Source organism: Bos indicus x Bos taurus, chromosome X, assembly GCF_003369695.1.
Source record: "Bos indicus x Bos taurus breed Angus x Brahman F1 hybrid chromosome X, Bos_hybrid_MaternalHap_v2.0, whole genome shotgun sequence".
NCBI classification, from domain to species: domain Eukaryota; kingdom Metazoa; phylum Chordata; class Mammalia; order Artiodactyla; family Bovidae; genus Bos; species Bos indicus x Bos taurus.
Window position 1 is genome coordinate 18,066,302 of NC_040105.1, and position 13,631 is coordinate 18,079,932.

Consider the following 13,631-nt stretch of genomic DNA (forward strand, 5'->3'; position numbering starts at 1 on the left):
AATGGATTCTCCCCCTAGAGCCTCCAGAAAGACTTTGCTGACACCTTGACTTTAGCACTTCTGATGTCCAGAATTATAAGATAATAAATTCACATTGCTATAAGCCACTAAATTTGTGGTAACTGGTTATAACAGCAATAGGGAACTACTTCCAACTGTTTGGAAAACAGTTTGGCGCTATCAGCAAAAGCTGAACATATGCTTACCTTCTGACCCAGTAATTCAACTCCTAGTAATGCACACAACAGAAATGCACATGTATGGGCACCAAGAGATATGTGCAAGCATGCTCATAGCAGTTTTATTCACAATAGAAAACTGGAAATAACTGTCTATCCGCAAGAGAATGGATAAAACAAATTGTAGTATGTATAGTCAGATAATCTAATACTACCCAGAAATAAAAAGAAATGAACCACTGATATCTGCAACATCATGGGTGACTCTTATAGACATAATTCTGAAAGGAAAAAAACAGGCACATAAAAAAACTAAATACTTGATTAAGAAGTTCTGGAGATGGATGGTGGTGATGGTTGTACAATAATGTGAATGTACTTGCTGCTACTTAATTGTACATTAAAAATGGCTAAAATGATAAATTTTATGTGATGTATATTTTGCTGTAATATTAATGTACATACTATAAGAATCTATTTATATAAACCTCAAAAACAAGTAAAACTAACCTATAGTGAAAAGAGGTGAGAACAATGGCCACCTTTAGGGAGTTCTGTCTAGGAGGAGGCCCAGGGGAGCCATCTGGGTACTTGAAATATTTAGTTTCTTGATCTGGGTGTTGGTTACATGGATGTACATGTAAACATTCATCAGACTGTGTGCTTAAGATCTGTGCACTTTACTTTCCAAATGCCAACCCCAAGTTTATTTCCACGTGATCTTATTTACCTGAATTAGTGTTATCAACACCATAACGGAAATGGAAGAGAAAAGAAAAACCCACCCAAAGTGTGTGTGGTCGGGAAAGGCTTCAGGGATGAGGTGAGATGTGAGCCAAGCGTGAGCATGGGCAGTGAGGCACATGTGGGTGCAGAGAGTGCTGGAGACAACCAGCTGGGGGCAATCACTGACCAGAGAAGGATGCTGGAGCGGTAAGCAGGAGCCCTGTTCCAACACAACCAACCTGGGAAGCCACCAACTAACCTGGGAAACCCCAGCAGAAGTTTAGACTGTGCTTAGGCTAGGCTGATGTCACAGAAGGTCACACAAAAGTGCAACACGATGGATCCACGGCAGGAGGGTGATGTGAACAGAGACCCCTGAGGTTCCTGTGATAATGGCTGTGCCCTAAATGACAGGGTCTTACCTAGGCATTGGCAATAGGGATGGGGTCATGAGAGATGGACACAGAACCCCCTGCCTTGGTTGTAATGGGAGGAGAAGGGAAGCCTGGTAAGTCTGCTGGTTAATAAGCCCACATGGCTGGTGATCCTGCTAATCAGAGTGGGCAAGACCAGACTACCTTTTCCCCAGCCTTCTAGGCTGGCAGTGGAGGACCACAGCATGTCAGAATTGGAAAGCATTAGTCAGATGACCTAAAGTACCAGTGCACTCACAAGTAACCAAGTTCTTCTCCCAGGCCAGCACATGATGCCACAGTTGTGAGGAGCAAGCTGGATGAGAGAGCTGAGGCTCGCCTACTTTAGTGAGCATGTCCTAGAGAAGGGAGAACTGATTCCTTCCTCATGGCTCCCCTCACCACCCTCACCTTCCACAATGGGCTTCTCCTGTGATCTCAGTCCCTGCCAACATCCTCCTGGAAAAGTTCTCCCCATAGCCCATTCATATTCTGCAAAGCTCAATATTTCATCTCATGATCTGATGATGCCTTAGAAGTCAATCTGGCTTCTCCTCCAACCAAGCTGTGTAACCAAAACTGAAGCAGGGACAAAGAGGGCAACCCAGGGCTCCCAGGAGCCAGAAATAAGTCTTGCCTGGTAGATCTATCATGGCACTGCAGACAAGATGTGAACCACAAGAGCTTAAATGCCAGTTCTGGTCTTGGTGGCCTGTGCACATCTGAGAGGACCTGAATAACAAGTACTAAATACCAGAGCTTGTAGAGAAGAAACCAGTAAGAGATGGGACAAATTAGGAGTTTGGCATTAACATACACATAATACTATATATAAAATAGATAATCAGCAAGGACCTACTGTATAGCACACGGAACTCTATTCACATTCTGCAATAATCTATATGGGAAAAGAATCTGAAAAAGAATGGATATATGTATAGGTGTAACTGAATCACTTTACTGTACACCTGAAACTAAATTAACCATACTCCAAAATAAAATAAAAATAAAATAAAATAAAAATTAAATTAAAGAAAAAAAAGAATAGATGGGTTTGAAGGAATTTGTTTGAGCCCAAAACACACTCCTCATTTCTGATCCAACCTGGCAAGGTCAGTAAACATCTAGTTAACTGCAGAGTCCAATTCAGGAGCTGTTACCACATATGGCTATTAACATTATTTTAAATCAGATACAAACAAAAAGTCAGTTCCTCACTGCTCAATAGCCACAAGTAGCAAGTAGCTACCATTTGGAACACCTGGAGAACAGAAAGTTCTACTGGACAGCACTGTGTATAGTATCTCCTGCTTGAATTGGCCTGATCATAAGAGATACTAACTCTGAAATCTTTATGCACCACTACAGGGCATCTTTATACACCTTTAAAAAGGGGGCAAGAATCCTTTTCATTTTTAGCTAATAAAAGTAAAATTATGTACCACACAGGACATTCAACACTCTTTAGTAGAAAGGTACTGGGTCTTCTTGGGTCTCTCAACCAAAACTGAGAGAAAGTAAAAGACAAGTAAGAAAAATGGAAGCTGGGGGAAAAAAAGAAATATAAGCTGATTAGGGTAGAGTGAAACAGTTCATTTCACTCCCTTGACTGTTTTGCGGTAAAAAGAGTTACTCTCACCCCAGAAGATTAAGGATACACAGAAATTGCGGTTAGTAGCTCAATCGTGTCCGTCCGACTCTCTGTGACTGCATGGACTATAGCCCGCCAGGCTCCTCTGTCCATGGGATTCTCCAGGCAAGAAAATTGGAGTGGGTTGCCATGCCCTCCTCCATATGCAGAAATTAATGGACCATTAATAAGAAGCAATTATTCTTTAGAAATAATTCATGACTGCCTAAAACAAAATCAAGTGAAGTGGAAACTGCCTCTTGAGAACCTATATGCAGGTCAGGAAGCAACAGTTAGAACTGGACATGGAACAACAGACTGGTTCCAAATAGGAAAAGGAGTATGTCACCCTGCTTATTTAACTTATATGCAGAGTACATCATGAGAAATGCTGGGCTGGATGAAGCACAAGCTGGAATCAAGATGGCCGGGAGAAATATCAATAACCTCAGATATGCAGATGACACCACCCTTATGGCAGAAAGTGAAGAGGAACTAAAAGGCCTCTTGATGAAAGTGAAAGAGGAGAGTGAAAAAGTTGGCTTAAAGCTCAACATTCAGAAAACGAAGATCATGGCATCTGGTCCCATCACTTCCCGCCTGGCAAATAGATGGGGAAACAGTGGAAACAGTGGCTGACTTTATTTTTCTGGGCTCCAAAATCACTGCAGATGGTGACTGCAGCCATGAAATTAAAACATGCTTACTCCTTGGAAGAAAAGTTATGACCAACCTAGATGGCATATTCAAAAGCAGAGACATTACTTTGCCAACAAAGGTCCGTCTAGTCAAGGCTATGGTTTTTCCAGTGGTCATGTATGGATGTGACAGTTGGACTGTGAAGAAAGCTGAGTGCTGAAGAATTGATGCTTTTGAACTGTGGTGTTGGAGAAGACTCTTGAGAGTCCCTTGGACTGCAAGGAGATCCAACCAGTCCATTCTGAAGGAGATCAGTCCTGGGTGTTCTTTGGAAGGAATGATGCTAAAGCTGAAACTCCAGTACTTTGGCCACCTCATGCGAAAAGTTGACTCATTGGAAAAGACTCTGATGCTGGGAGGGATTGGGGGCAGGAGGAGAAGGGGACGACAGAGGATGAGATGGCTGGATGGCATCACCGACTTGATGGACATGAGTTTGAGTGAACTCCAGGAGTTGGTGACGGACAGGGAGGCCTGGCGTGCTGCAATTCATGGGGTCACTAAGAGTCGGACATGACTAAGCGACTGAACTGAACTGAACTGAGGAGGGGGGAAAAAAAGAGCAGGAACATGTTTCGCAGTAAGAAAACTGCAATTAGAATCAGAAATATTTTAAAGAGGGCTTTTTGTCTGAGGATATAACTAAATCTACTTCAATAATATTGGTTACCTAACTAAAGAAAATGAACAAAGTTTTGTTCATAACAGATATCTACATGAGCAAAAATTACCCACATGCAAAGAAAGCTTCCACTGAAGGCTGTTATAATATTTCACCACAAACTGTCACCCCTGACTGGTGCTCAAGAGAACCGAACACACAATTAACAAGGTAGAGAAGTGCAGACTCTCATAAGAGGAGACACTGCCCCCTGCACAAGGACATTTGCCTCTCTAGTCAGTGGAATACTGAAAGCACAGGCCTAGGTGCTAAGGGAAGAGAATATAGCACAATCTTGTGTGTGTGTGTGTGTGTGTGTGTGTGTGTGTAGTGGGAGGTGTTTTTAAAAATAAGCACAGCAGGAGAATCCTGTTTCACGCAGTTTATGATTCAGATGGTTATTTCCAGTTATGGGTACGTATTAAAGTGTTGTTTCGAAACAAAGACACATAGTACTACTTAATAAAGGACTTTTGGTGTCTGGTGAAAAATTCAAGCTATAGGGGCATTTCCTGCTCTGTATTTATTAATTTCAGGTATTCCTTTATGTCCTCTTCTCTCTTTCCTTCTGCTTATACAAAATATAGCAAAAATGCATATGAAAAGTGGGAGAGAAAGAGAAAAAAACAAGGGCAGGGATAAGAAAATGCATTTAATAGATCTACCATAGAAGTTGGTGTTGCACACTGGCTGACCTGCTAAACCAACAGTTAACTCGGTACCAAAGGCAAAGACAGATCAATTGCTCAGGATGGGGACAACTTGGTCTGGGCAGGGACTTGTCCTGCAGGCCCTGAAAGCGAGTGTGGGTTACCTGGCCCTGCCCAGTATGTTCCCCTAGAGCTAGTGCCAGCTTCCTTACATCATCAAACCTGGGATACAGGAGGTGGCTTGGCCCTTGCATTCCCTGAAACTGTTCAATTACGTGGTCTCCACAGTTAGGGGGTGTGTCCTGTCAGTCAACAAGAACTTGGTGATCATAATCAGAGAGTGGCTTCTGTGAACAGGAGCTAGGAAGGCACAATGTTAGCCTTGGGGGAACAGCCAGACCTGGCCTCACAGAGCCCACCCTGAAGAGGGGGCTCCCCACTGGACCTGACACTGAATGCGTAGTGTGCGCGCTAATACCGCTCTCCTCCCACTGTTCCATCAATATTATACCATGCTTTTCCATGATGACAGCCCAACATTTACCAGGAAGCCAAGCCTACTCCCTTTCCACACGTTGTGAATAATCCAAGACAATAATCCGTATCAGGACCTTGGCACCTGCCCACAATGGGGAAAGCAAAAGCAGCCTCTCCCCTTGGGAGCCTGAGGGCCCAGGCAGGTTTTGCCTTATTGCAGGGGAGGACATTTTATCAAAGCATCTTTTCATTTCCACACAAGAGAGCTACGATAGGCAGAATACTGCAGCATACATCCTGTTCTACACGCGACACTCAATGCCATGGTGCCCTATGTGACCAACAAAACTTTCTGCCATGAGGAAAATGTTTTAGATCACCATGTCCAATATGTGAGCCACTAGCCACAGTGACTACTGAGCACCTGAACTGTTGACTAGTCCACGTAGAGATGAGCTGGAAGTGTCAAGTCTTCCACTGGTTTTGGAACACTTGGTGCAAAGGACAAAATGTGAGATATTTCATTAATAATTCTTTATATTGATTACATGTTGAAATGACAATATTTTGGATATACTGAGTTAGTTAAAGCTAGCATTCTATTTGTATTAGCTAGCACCAACCTATACTCAGTAGTTTTCTTTAAATTGTTCTTTAAATTGAATATTTTTTTCATATTTTACTTGATGCTGAAAATATTCATGAAATTAGTTTGATGTATTAGTTGTACTTTTACAACACAAGGAAAGAATCCACAGGACTATTAATCTAAAACTGAGAAGATAAGTTTGTCCACATGTAATCTAAATCATCTTGTGTATCACACCCTTTGGGAAATGCTGCTGCTGCTGCTAAGTCGCTTCAGTCGTGTCTGACTCTGTGCGACCCCAGAGACGGCAGCCCACCAGGCTCCCCCGTCCCTGGGATTCTCCAGGCAAGAACACTGGAGTGGGTTGCCATTTCCTTCTCCAATGCACGAAAGTGAAAAGTGAAAGTGTAGTCACTCAGTCGTGTCCAACTCTTCGTGACCCCATGGACTGCAGCCCACCAGGCTCCTCCATCCATGGGATTTTCCAGGTAAGAGTACTGGAGTGGGGTGCCATTGCCTTCTCTGTGGGAAATGCTAGTCCAGGGCAAAACTACTCAGAGTGTGGCCTGTGGACAGATGCCAGACTCCTTATGGTTCATTATTGTACAGAGTAATGATATAAATTGAGAGCACATATTTAGAAACATTTGTAGCTATTTGACAAAGCAATCTGATACCCATTGATATCCTGGAATCTGGCAAACAAGAAATTCTGTTAAATGAAACTTCTCTCCCTCTAAGCATTTTTGTTGATACAACTTTTTGCTGTAGTTCTAAGAAATGAAGATCATCAACTTTACACAGAAAAGTAACTGTGTACTATAAAAAAGGCACACAAAATCTTCATAAAATGTGTATCAACAGTACTAAGCTACATCTTGAGTAGGGTACAGAAAATGTGGGAGGCATGGCCCATGCACAAAAGGAGTTTGTTATAATCTATCTGGAATAGAACAGAGGCATGGAGATTAAAAATACTTAACTCTAGAGTCAAACACATTTGAGTTTGAGCCCTGGCTTGCCACTTAATGTGTGACCTTGACCAACTTATTTAAACCTTTTTTTTTTTTTTTGCTGAGCCTCGTGGCTTGCAGGATCTTAGTTCCATGACTAGGGATCAAGCCCAGGCCCTGGCAGTGAATGCACCAAGTCAAGGAATTCCCTTACTTAACATCTCAATTTCAAGGTACTCACGTGTTACAGTAGAGAACCTCTAGAAAGGGAGATTCCTCCTCTTCCAGTAGGTGCTTATCACACATCACCTCAAGAGGTGGAGTATATTTCCCCTCCCCTTGAATCTGGGCTGGCTCTGTGACTTGCTTTGACCACCAAATGCAGCAGAAAGGGCATTCTAGGACCTTCAAATCTGCGCCATAAGAAAACTGGCAACTTGTGGTTCCCCACTCTTGAAACACAGCTGCCAAATCATACCACCTGCCCTGTGAGTGCTTACTGTGCTGAGCACATTATGAGTTCTATCCTATTAAATCCTCCCAACAAAGCCCACCAGACTACTGACCAGCATCCACCAGAAAACTCCATCTCTCATCTACCTGATTCAGCCCTGAAAATCCTTCTGTTGTGTAAGTCAATTAGTACAGCTAATACAGAAGGCAAAATGTCACTGTGGAGAAGAGTATGGAGAGTCCTTAAAAAATTAGGAATGAATTCTTGCTGAGCTACCAGGGAAGCCCAAAACTACCATATGACCCAACAATCCTATTGCTGGGCATACACCCTGAGGAAACCGTAACTGAAAGAGACACATGTACCCCAATGTTCACTGCAGCACTATTTACAATAGCCAGGACATGAAAGCAACCTAGATGTCCATCGACAGATGAACGGATAAAGAAGCTGTGGTACATATACACAATGGAATATTACTCAGCCATAAAAAGAATGCATTTGAATCAGTTCTAATGAGGTGGATGAACCTAGAGCTTGTTATACAGAGTGGCATCATAAAAAGGAAAATAAATATTGTATATTAACGCATATATATGGAATCTAGAAAGATGGTGCTGATGAACCTATATGGGCAGCAATGGAGATGCAGACGCAGTGAACAGACTTGTAGCACAGTGGGGGAAGGAGAGGGTGGGCGAATTGAGAGAGTAGCATGGAAACATATATATTAACATATATAAAATACATAGCCAATAGGAATTTGCTGTATAATGTAGGGAGCTCAACCTGGTACTCTGTGACAACCTAGAGGGGTGGGAGGGAGGTTCCAGAGGGAGGAGACATATGTATACCTATGGCTGATTCATGTTGATATATGGGAGAAATGAACACAATGTTGTAAAGGAATTATCCTTCAATTAAAAATAAATAATTTTTCAAAAAGAAGATAAAATGTTCTTTCAAAAAATGAACCACTTTAGAAGATGGGGCATTTGGATGAGAAGAAAACTTTCTTTAATTTTGGAGAGGAAAGAGGGTTAGAGACAGAAATGACAGACTTTGACCAGTTGTGTCACCAGGCTCAGGATATCAAAAAATAAACAGTTAATAGTCAGACAGGCTTTCAGGAGTTTGCCCTGAAGGTTCTGCCAAGTCCAAGTCCATCAGTGCCATCACTCAACAAAGCCAGAACAGAAGCCCCAGACCAAATGCAACTTTGTCTCTCTGTCTCCTGACCTAGAGGAGTGGGAATGTCTTTCTCGAGGCCAAAGGGACTCATGATGTTAGAACACGTGCACAAGCTCAACTCGTTCCTCTTAGGTTCAAACAATTTTAGTATTAGAGTGGTCAAGAATGGTTGTAGGGAATTCCCTGTGGGTCCAGTGGTTAGGGCTCTGTGATTTCATTACTGAGGGGTTCAATCCCTGGCTGGGGAACTAAGATCCCACAAGCTACGCGGCTGGACAATTAAAAAAAAAAAGTTTCATATGCAACTTTGAGAGAGGATGAAGAACTCTGAATTTCTTGGGGCCGGACTCTCAACCTTTCCAACTTGGTCCCACCCTACTGTGGTCCCCAGGGGAGTCTCTCCTGAACTTCCAGTTTGCACCCTTCCATTCGCCTAATCTGGGTGGGAGGTGAGCAGGGACAGTTCAGTTCAGTCGCTCAGTTGTGTCCAACTCTTTGCAACCCCATGGACTGCAGCACACCAGGCTTCCCTGTCCATCACCAACTCCCGGAGCTTACTCAAACTCGTCCACTGAGTCAGTGATGCCAACCAACCATCTCATCCTCTGTCATCCCCTTCTCCTCCTGCCTTCAATCTTTCCCAGCCTCGGAGTCTTTTCTAGTGAGTCGGTTCTTCACATCAGGTGGCCAAAGTATTGGAGTTTCAGCTTCAACATCAGTCCTTCCAATGAATATTCAGGACTAATTTCCTTTAGTATGGACTGGTTGGATCTCCTTGATGTCCAAGGGACTCTCACCTCAAAGCAATTCCCTCCTGACCAGGGAACCACGGGCAAATGAATTCAACTTAGGAAACAGTATTTACCTGCAGAAAGCACTGTAAAGTTCAACATGTTCTGTAATTCCACTATTTCAATCTCCTCCACCGACACACTTCTTTAATCCAACTTGTGAGTATTTACTCAACCCAGTGGAGCGTCGAACATCAGCTACAGACCTATTGTGTGCAAAAACTTTGAGGATGAGTAGGATGACCATCCAGCCACTCTCTGCACCAGGTGGCACTGTGAGAGGCACCTGTAACCTGGACCCAGGCCTTACTCTCAAGCTGATCATCTAATTGAATGGACACTGAATGACCAGCTCAAGCATTTACTGTGTCAAGCATTGCTTTACAGCTACTAATTCCTTCATCTTCAAAGCAGTGCTTCTATTCCTTCCCCCCACCATGGTGTTCTTACACCCATTTTAAAGGTGAGAAAACTGAAGCTCAACAATGTCTCTGCAGGTAAGAAAGCAGGAAGAGGAGATATGGCATTCACACCCAGGCAGTCAGGCCTCTGTTTACAGTGGGCACCCAACGAACATCTGCCAATAGGAGCTGGAAGGTTAATGTCATCACATGGGCGGAACAAGAAGAGTGCTTTCCTCCAGGTGCTACAGGCACAAAAAGATGAAGTTCCTTAATTCAGACTGAGAGGGGCCTAGAGGAAGTGAATGCCAATGGGAAAAGTGAAGAAGGGCGCATTTCAGACTGAGGGGAGCAGAGGACCTGTGTGACACCAAGGCAGTCTGACAGACTCCGGTGACAGTCTGCTGCCTCTCCCTGCCTTCTAAAGGTACTAAGCAGACTCAAGCAACAGGTGCTTGCACCTCATTCCTTATACCATGCACATAACAAAAGCACTAAAGAGAACAGTACTCTGGTCATTTCCATCCTGGGGTGTAGGTAAAGGGAAAGAAAGAAAGCATCACTGAGGGATAATAGGGAAAAATGCACAGGATTTCAATATCAGAAGAACCTGTTGCTAGAGGAAACAACCAGAAAGGTTTTCCCATGAGACCTTCTACACCAGCTCCCAGGAAAACCACTTGCCGGCCCATATCCCCTCACTATGAAATTGTCTGAGAGCCTAAACATCTCCGGAATTTGTCTTTTCTGGCCCTCAAAGCACTCAGCACAAACTTAGGAACAATGGTTGATCCTCAAGAAATGCAGGTTGAATCTCATCAGGAACAGGTCCCAAATGATAAAGTCTTGGATGGCCAAGAATAATCACTATCAGGATGGATAATCATAAAACCTCAATCATCAAGACTTCTCTGAGGATGACATTATTTTTCAAAGCACCTAGCCTCACAAAACCTGCTTTAAAAGAGCAAACCCTTGTACTACCTGACACCTAAATTGAATACTTCAATTTTTCCACACCAACCCTAATGTACATGGAAGTTTATTAAATATTTTATCTTTTAAAAAATCTTTTGTTTGGGGTCGCACCAGGTGGCTTGCAGGATCTTAGTTCCCTGACCAGGGATCAAACTCCTCCCCTCTGCAATGGAAGGACTCCCCTCTGGACTGCCTGGGAAGTCCCTGAAATATTTTAAACCTTCACAGAACATGCCTTTCAGTATTTCCGATGTCAAATGAAGGAATACAGCTTTAAGCTATTTTTTACAATAAAAGTTTTCAACTAGAACTTAATAAGACTAGTACCCTTATTTGCGGTTGTTGTTTAGTCGCGAGGTCGTGTCCGAATCTTTGCGACCCCATGGACTGTAGCCCGCCAGGCTCCTCTGTCCATGGGCTTTCTCTTATTAAGTGCCTTCAAATAAAATAAAATACCACAGATGAATTTCAGGCCCAACCATACAGCTCCACCTTGACTCTACAACATCAAAACTACCTACTTATTTAAACTCTCGACCGAATTAAAAGATGAATTTTAACAACCTTCCTTTCCCAATGTTTTGTTCTATTAGGTTCCCCTCCCCCAACCTGGTTCTAACGGCTGGGTAGGTTTTGGGTTCTTCCCTAGCAGATGCGACCGAGTTTCTCAAGCAAAAAAGACGAAAACAGAAGTATGTGTTTATAGTATTTATATCACAGTCCTGTGATAATTGTTAAATTCTGCCTTTCAAAATATGCATGATGAAAAACGCAAACCGGGAAAAAATTTAAGCCATCCCCTCCTTTTCTAAACGATACAAATGAAGGCCCAATTAAAAAAAAAAATACCACTTCTCCCATGAAAATCTTGTTTTAAGTGATTCAAGAACATTTTCCTTGATTTCCTTCCCTTCCTTGGTATACCTTACATAAAATACGCAGATCCTCACAATGTGATAAATCTCCAAATCCTCTACTTAAGATCTGTGCGTTTTTGTGGGAAGCATGCTATACTGCGGTAAAAACATGTCTTAAAAATAGCTCCCATTAACTTAAAAAAAAAAAAAAAAAGGTGTTGTCAGGAAAAACACGAAATCGGTTTCCACGTTGCTTACACCCCCGCACTACCTGCAACCACTTAACAGAACGTTAAAAGACCTGAGACTAGCTTATCGAAATTCCGTCAAATGTCCTCAAAATCTCTGCCCGCTTCGCTCGTTTGTGGGCAGCCAAAATCGGGGACCGTGCCTCCTCAGCTCCCAGCAGCTGCAGCCCCGAGGGCCAGGGGCTCATCCGCCGCGCGGCCCCGCCAGACCCCGGGGCAGTGTACCCGCGGCCTCCGCGGGCACGAGCGGGCGGCAGGGGAACCCGGCTAGGGGCTCGCACCTGGCCGCTCCGCCAGTGGGCGACGCGCGGGTTCGGCCCCCCGGGGACGCCGCGAAGCACAGAGCTGGGCTGCCGCTCGCGCTCGACGCCCGAGACGCAGAGTGGGCGGGCGCGCAGGCTCCGGCGACCCCCGGCGCCGGCTCGGCCAACCCGGGTGCCCCCCATGCCGGCTGCTCCAGGAGACTGGGCCAGACACTCGGGGCCCCTAGGGCATCAAGCATGGCCTCTGCCTCCACCCCTCACACCAAGCACACCTGCCACCCGCCCTGAGCCACCCCCCATTGGCACCCACTCACTCAGGTCACCCGAGAGGGAGTGTCCCCCTGTCACCGGCGCCGTGAGGGGCGCGGCCCTGGGACCCCGCGCCTAGACGACTCCCGGCACAGGTGAGGATGTTAGCCCCGCTCCGTGCCCCGCCTCCCACACCCGGCGCGGCCCGCCCCGCCCCCCTCAGGGGCCTGAGGCGCCCACGCGCTCGCCTCAGCCCGAGAGCCCCCTACCTGAAGGCCGGTGGTTGGGCGGTGAGGTCCTCACCGCGCCCGGTTCGGCCATCTTCCCAGGAAGCGGAGGGGCCCGCGTAGCCCCCTCCGTCCCGGCTGTCGCCGCGTAGCCGACACCGTGCTCCATCGGGATGCCAGGGCTGCACAGGCGCACTGCCCCTGCCGCCGCGCTGTGGAACCCGCGCGCGTCCCCCCCACGACGTGCACGTGTGATGTGCGCACCGGTTCTCAAGCTGCGCATGCGTATCGCGTCCACACGCGAGGTGCACACGGGTCCTCACGCAGCAGGCGCGTACCTCATGCACTTAGCAATATGCACACCCACTCTCACGCATCACGCCTACACGGCATGCACATGCAATGTGCACACTAGTTCTCACAGAGCTCCCACACACCGCGTGCACGTTCGAGGAGTACACTGGTCTTCACAGCGCGAAAGAACACACTGCATGGACACCGTTCCCCATACAGTGCTTACACACAGCAGGCAGTGAACACATCCCAGTGTAAACACACATCCTCACACAGTGCATACACTCAGTGTCATACACAGGGAATGCAGTTTCTCGCAGCATGCACTCACATCCTTACTCAGCTTGCAAACACAGTGCACACACACCTGCCCACCCAGCATGCACACGTTCTCACACACCGTGCATTCAAATCCTCACATGGCTCGCATTAAGTTCACACACACTAGGCAACCACATACTTAGAGCTGCAGCTCTGGCAACAGGTCCTAGTAGGGCCTCGGGCAGGCGCCACTTGGGCCCGTGCCATGTGTGCAGACGTCTCCCTGGTCCAAGCACAGGCGCGCAGGGGCGGCAGGAGCTAGGTCCTCCCTCACTGCAGTCAGACATGCATCCACCCAGAGCAGACTCCGGGACGCCAGCTGGGTGAACCTTCAAGCAAGAGCAGGGGTATGTAGTCTGCCTTCCAACTGTGCCCCTGCT

General features: G+C 45.7%; 1 protein-coding gene across 10 annotated transcripts in view; it reads right to left on the minus strand.

Moving 5' to 3' along the window:
• The window catches only part of MAP7D2 (MAP7 domain containing 2), a 101,413-nt gene extending 88,524 nt beyond the window's left edge, over positions 1 to 12,889 (minus strand). For 5 of the 10 annotated variants that reach the window (XM_027534021.1, XM_027534020.1, XM_027534023.1 and 2 more), the window contains exon 1: positions 12,679 to 12,887. In XM_027534021.1, the coding sequence (XP_027389822.1) occupies positions 12,679 to 12,805 (127 nt within the window). In that variant the 5' untranslated portion in view covers positions 12,806 to 12,887. Of the gene's footprint in view, positions 1 to 12,474; positions 12,552 to 12,678 lie in introns of those variants that run through there. The other 5 variants (XM_027534018.1, XM_027534016.1, XM_027534024.1 and 2 more) reach the window with 4 other exon arrangements.
• Between the last annotated feature and the right edge of the window lie 742 nt (positions 12,890 to 13,631).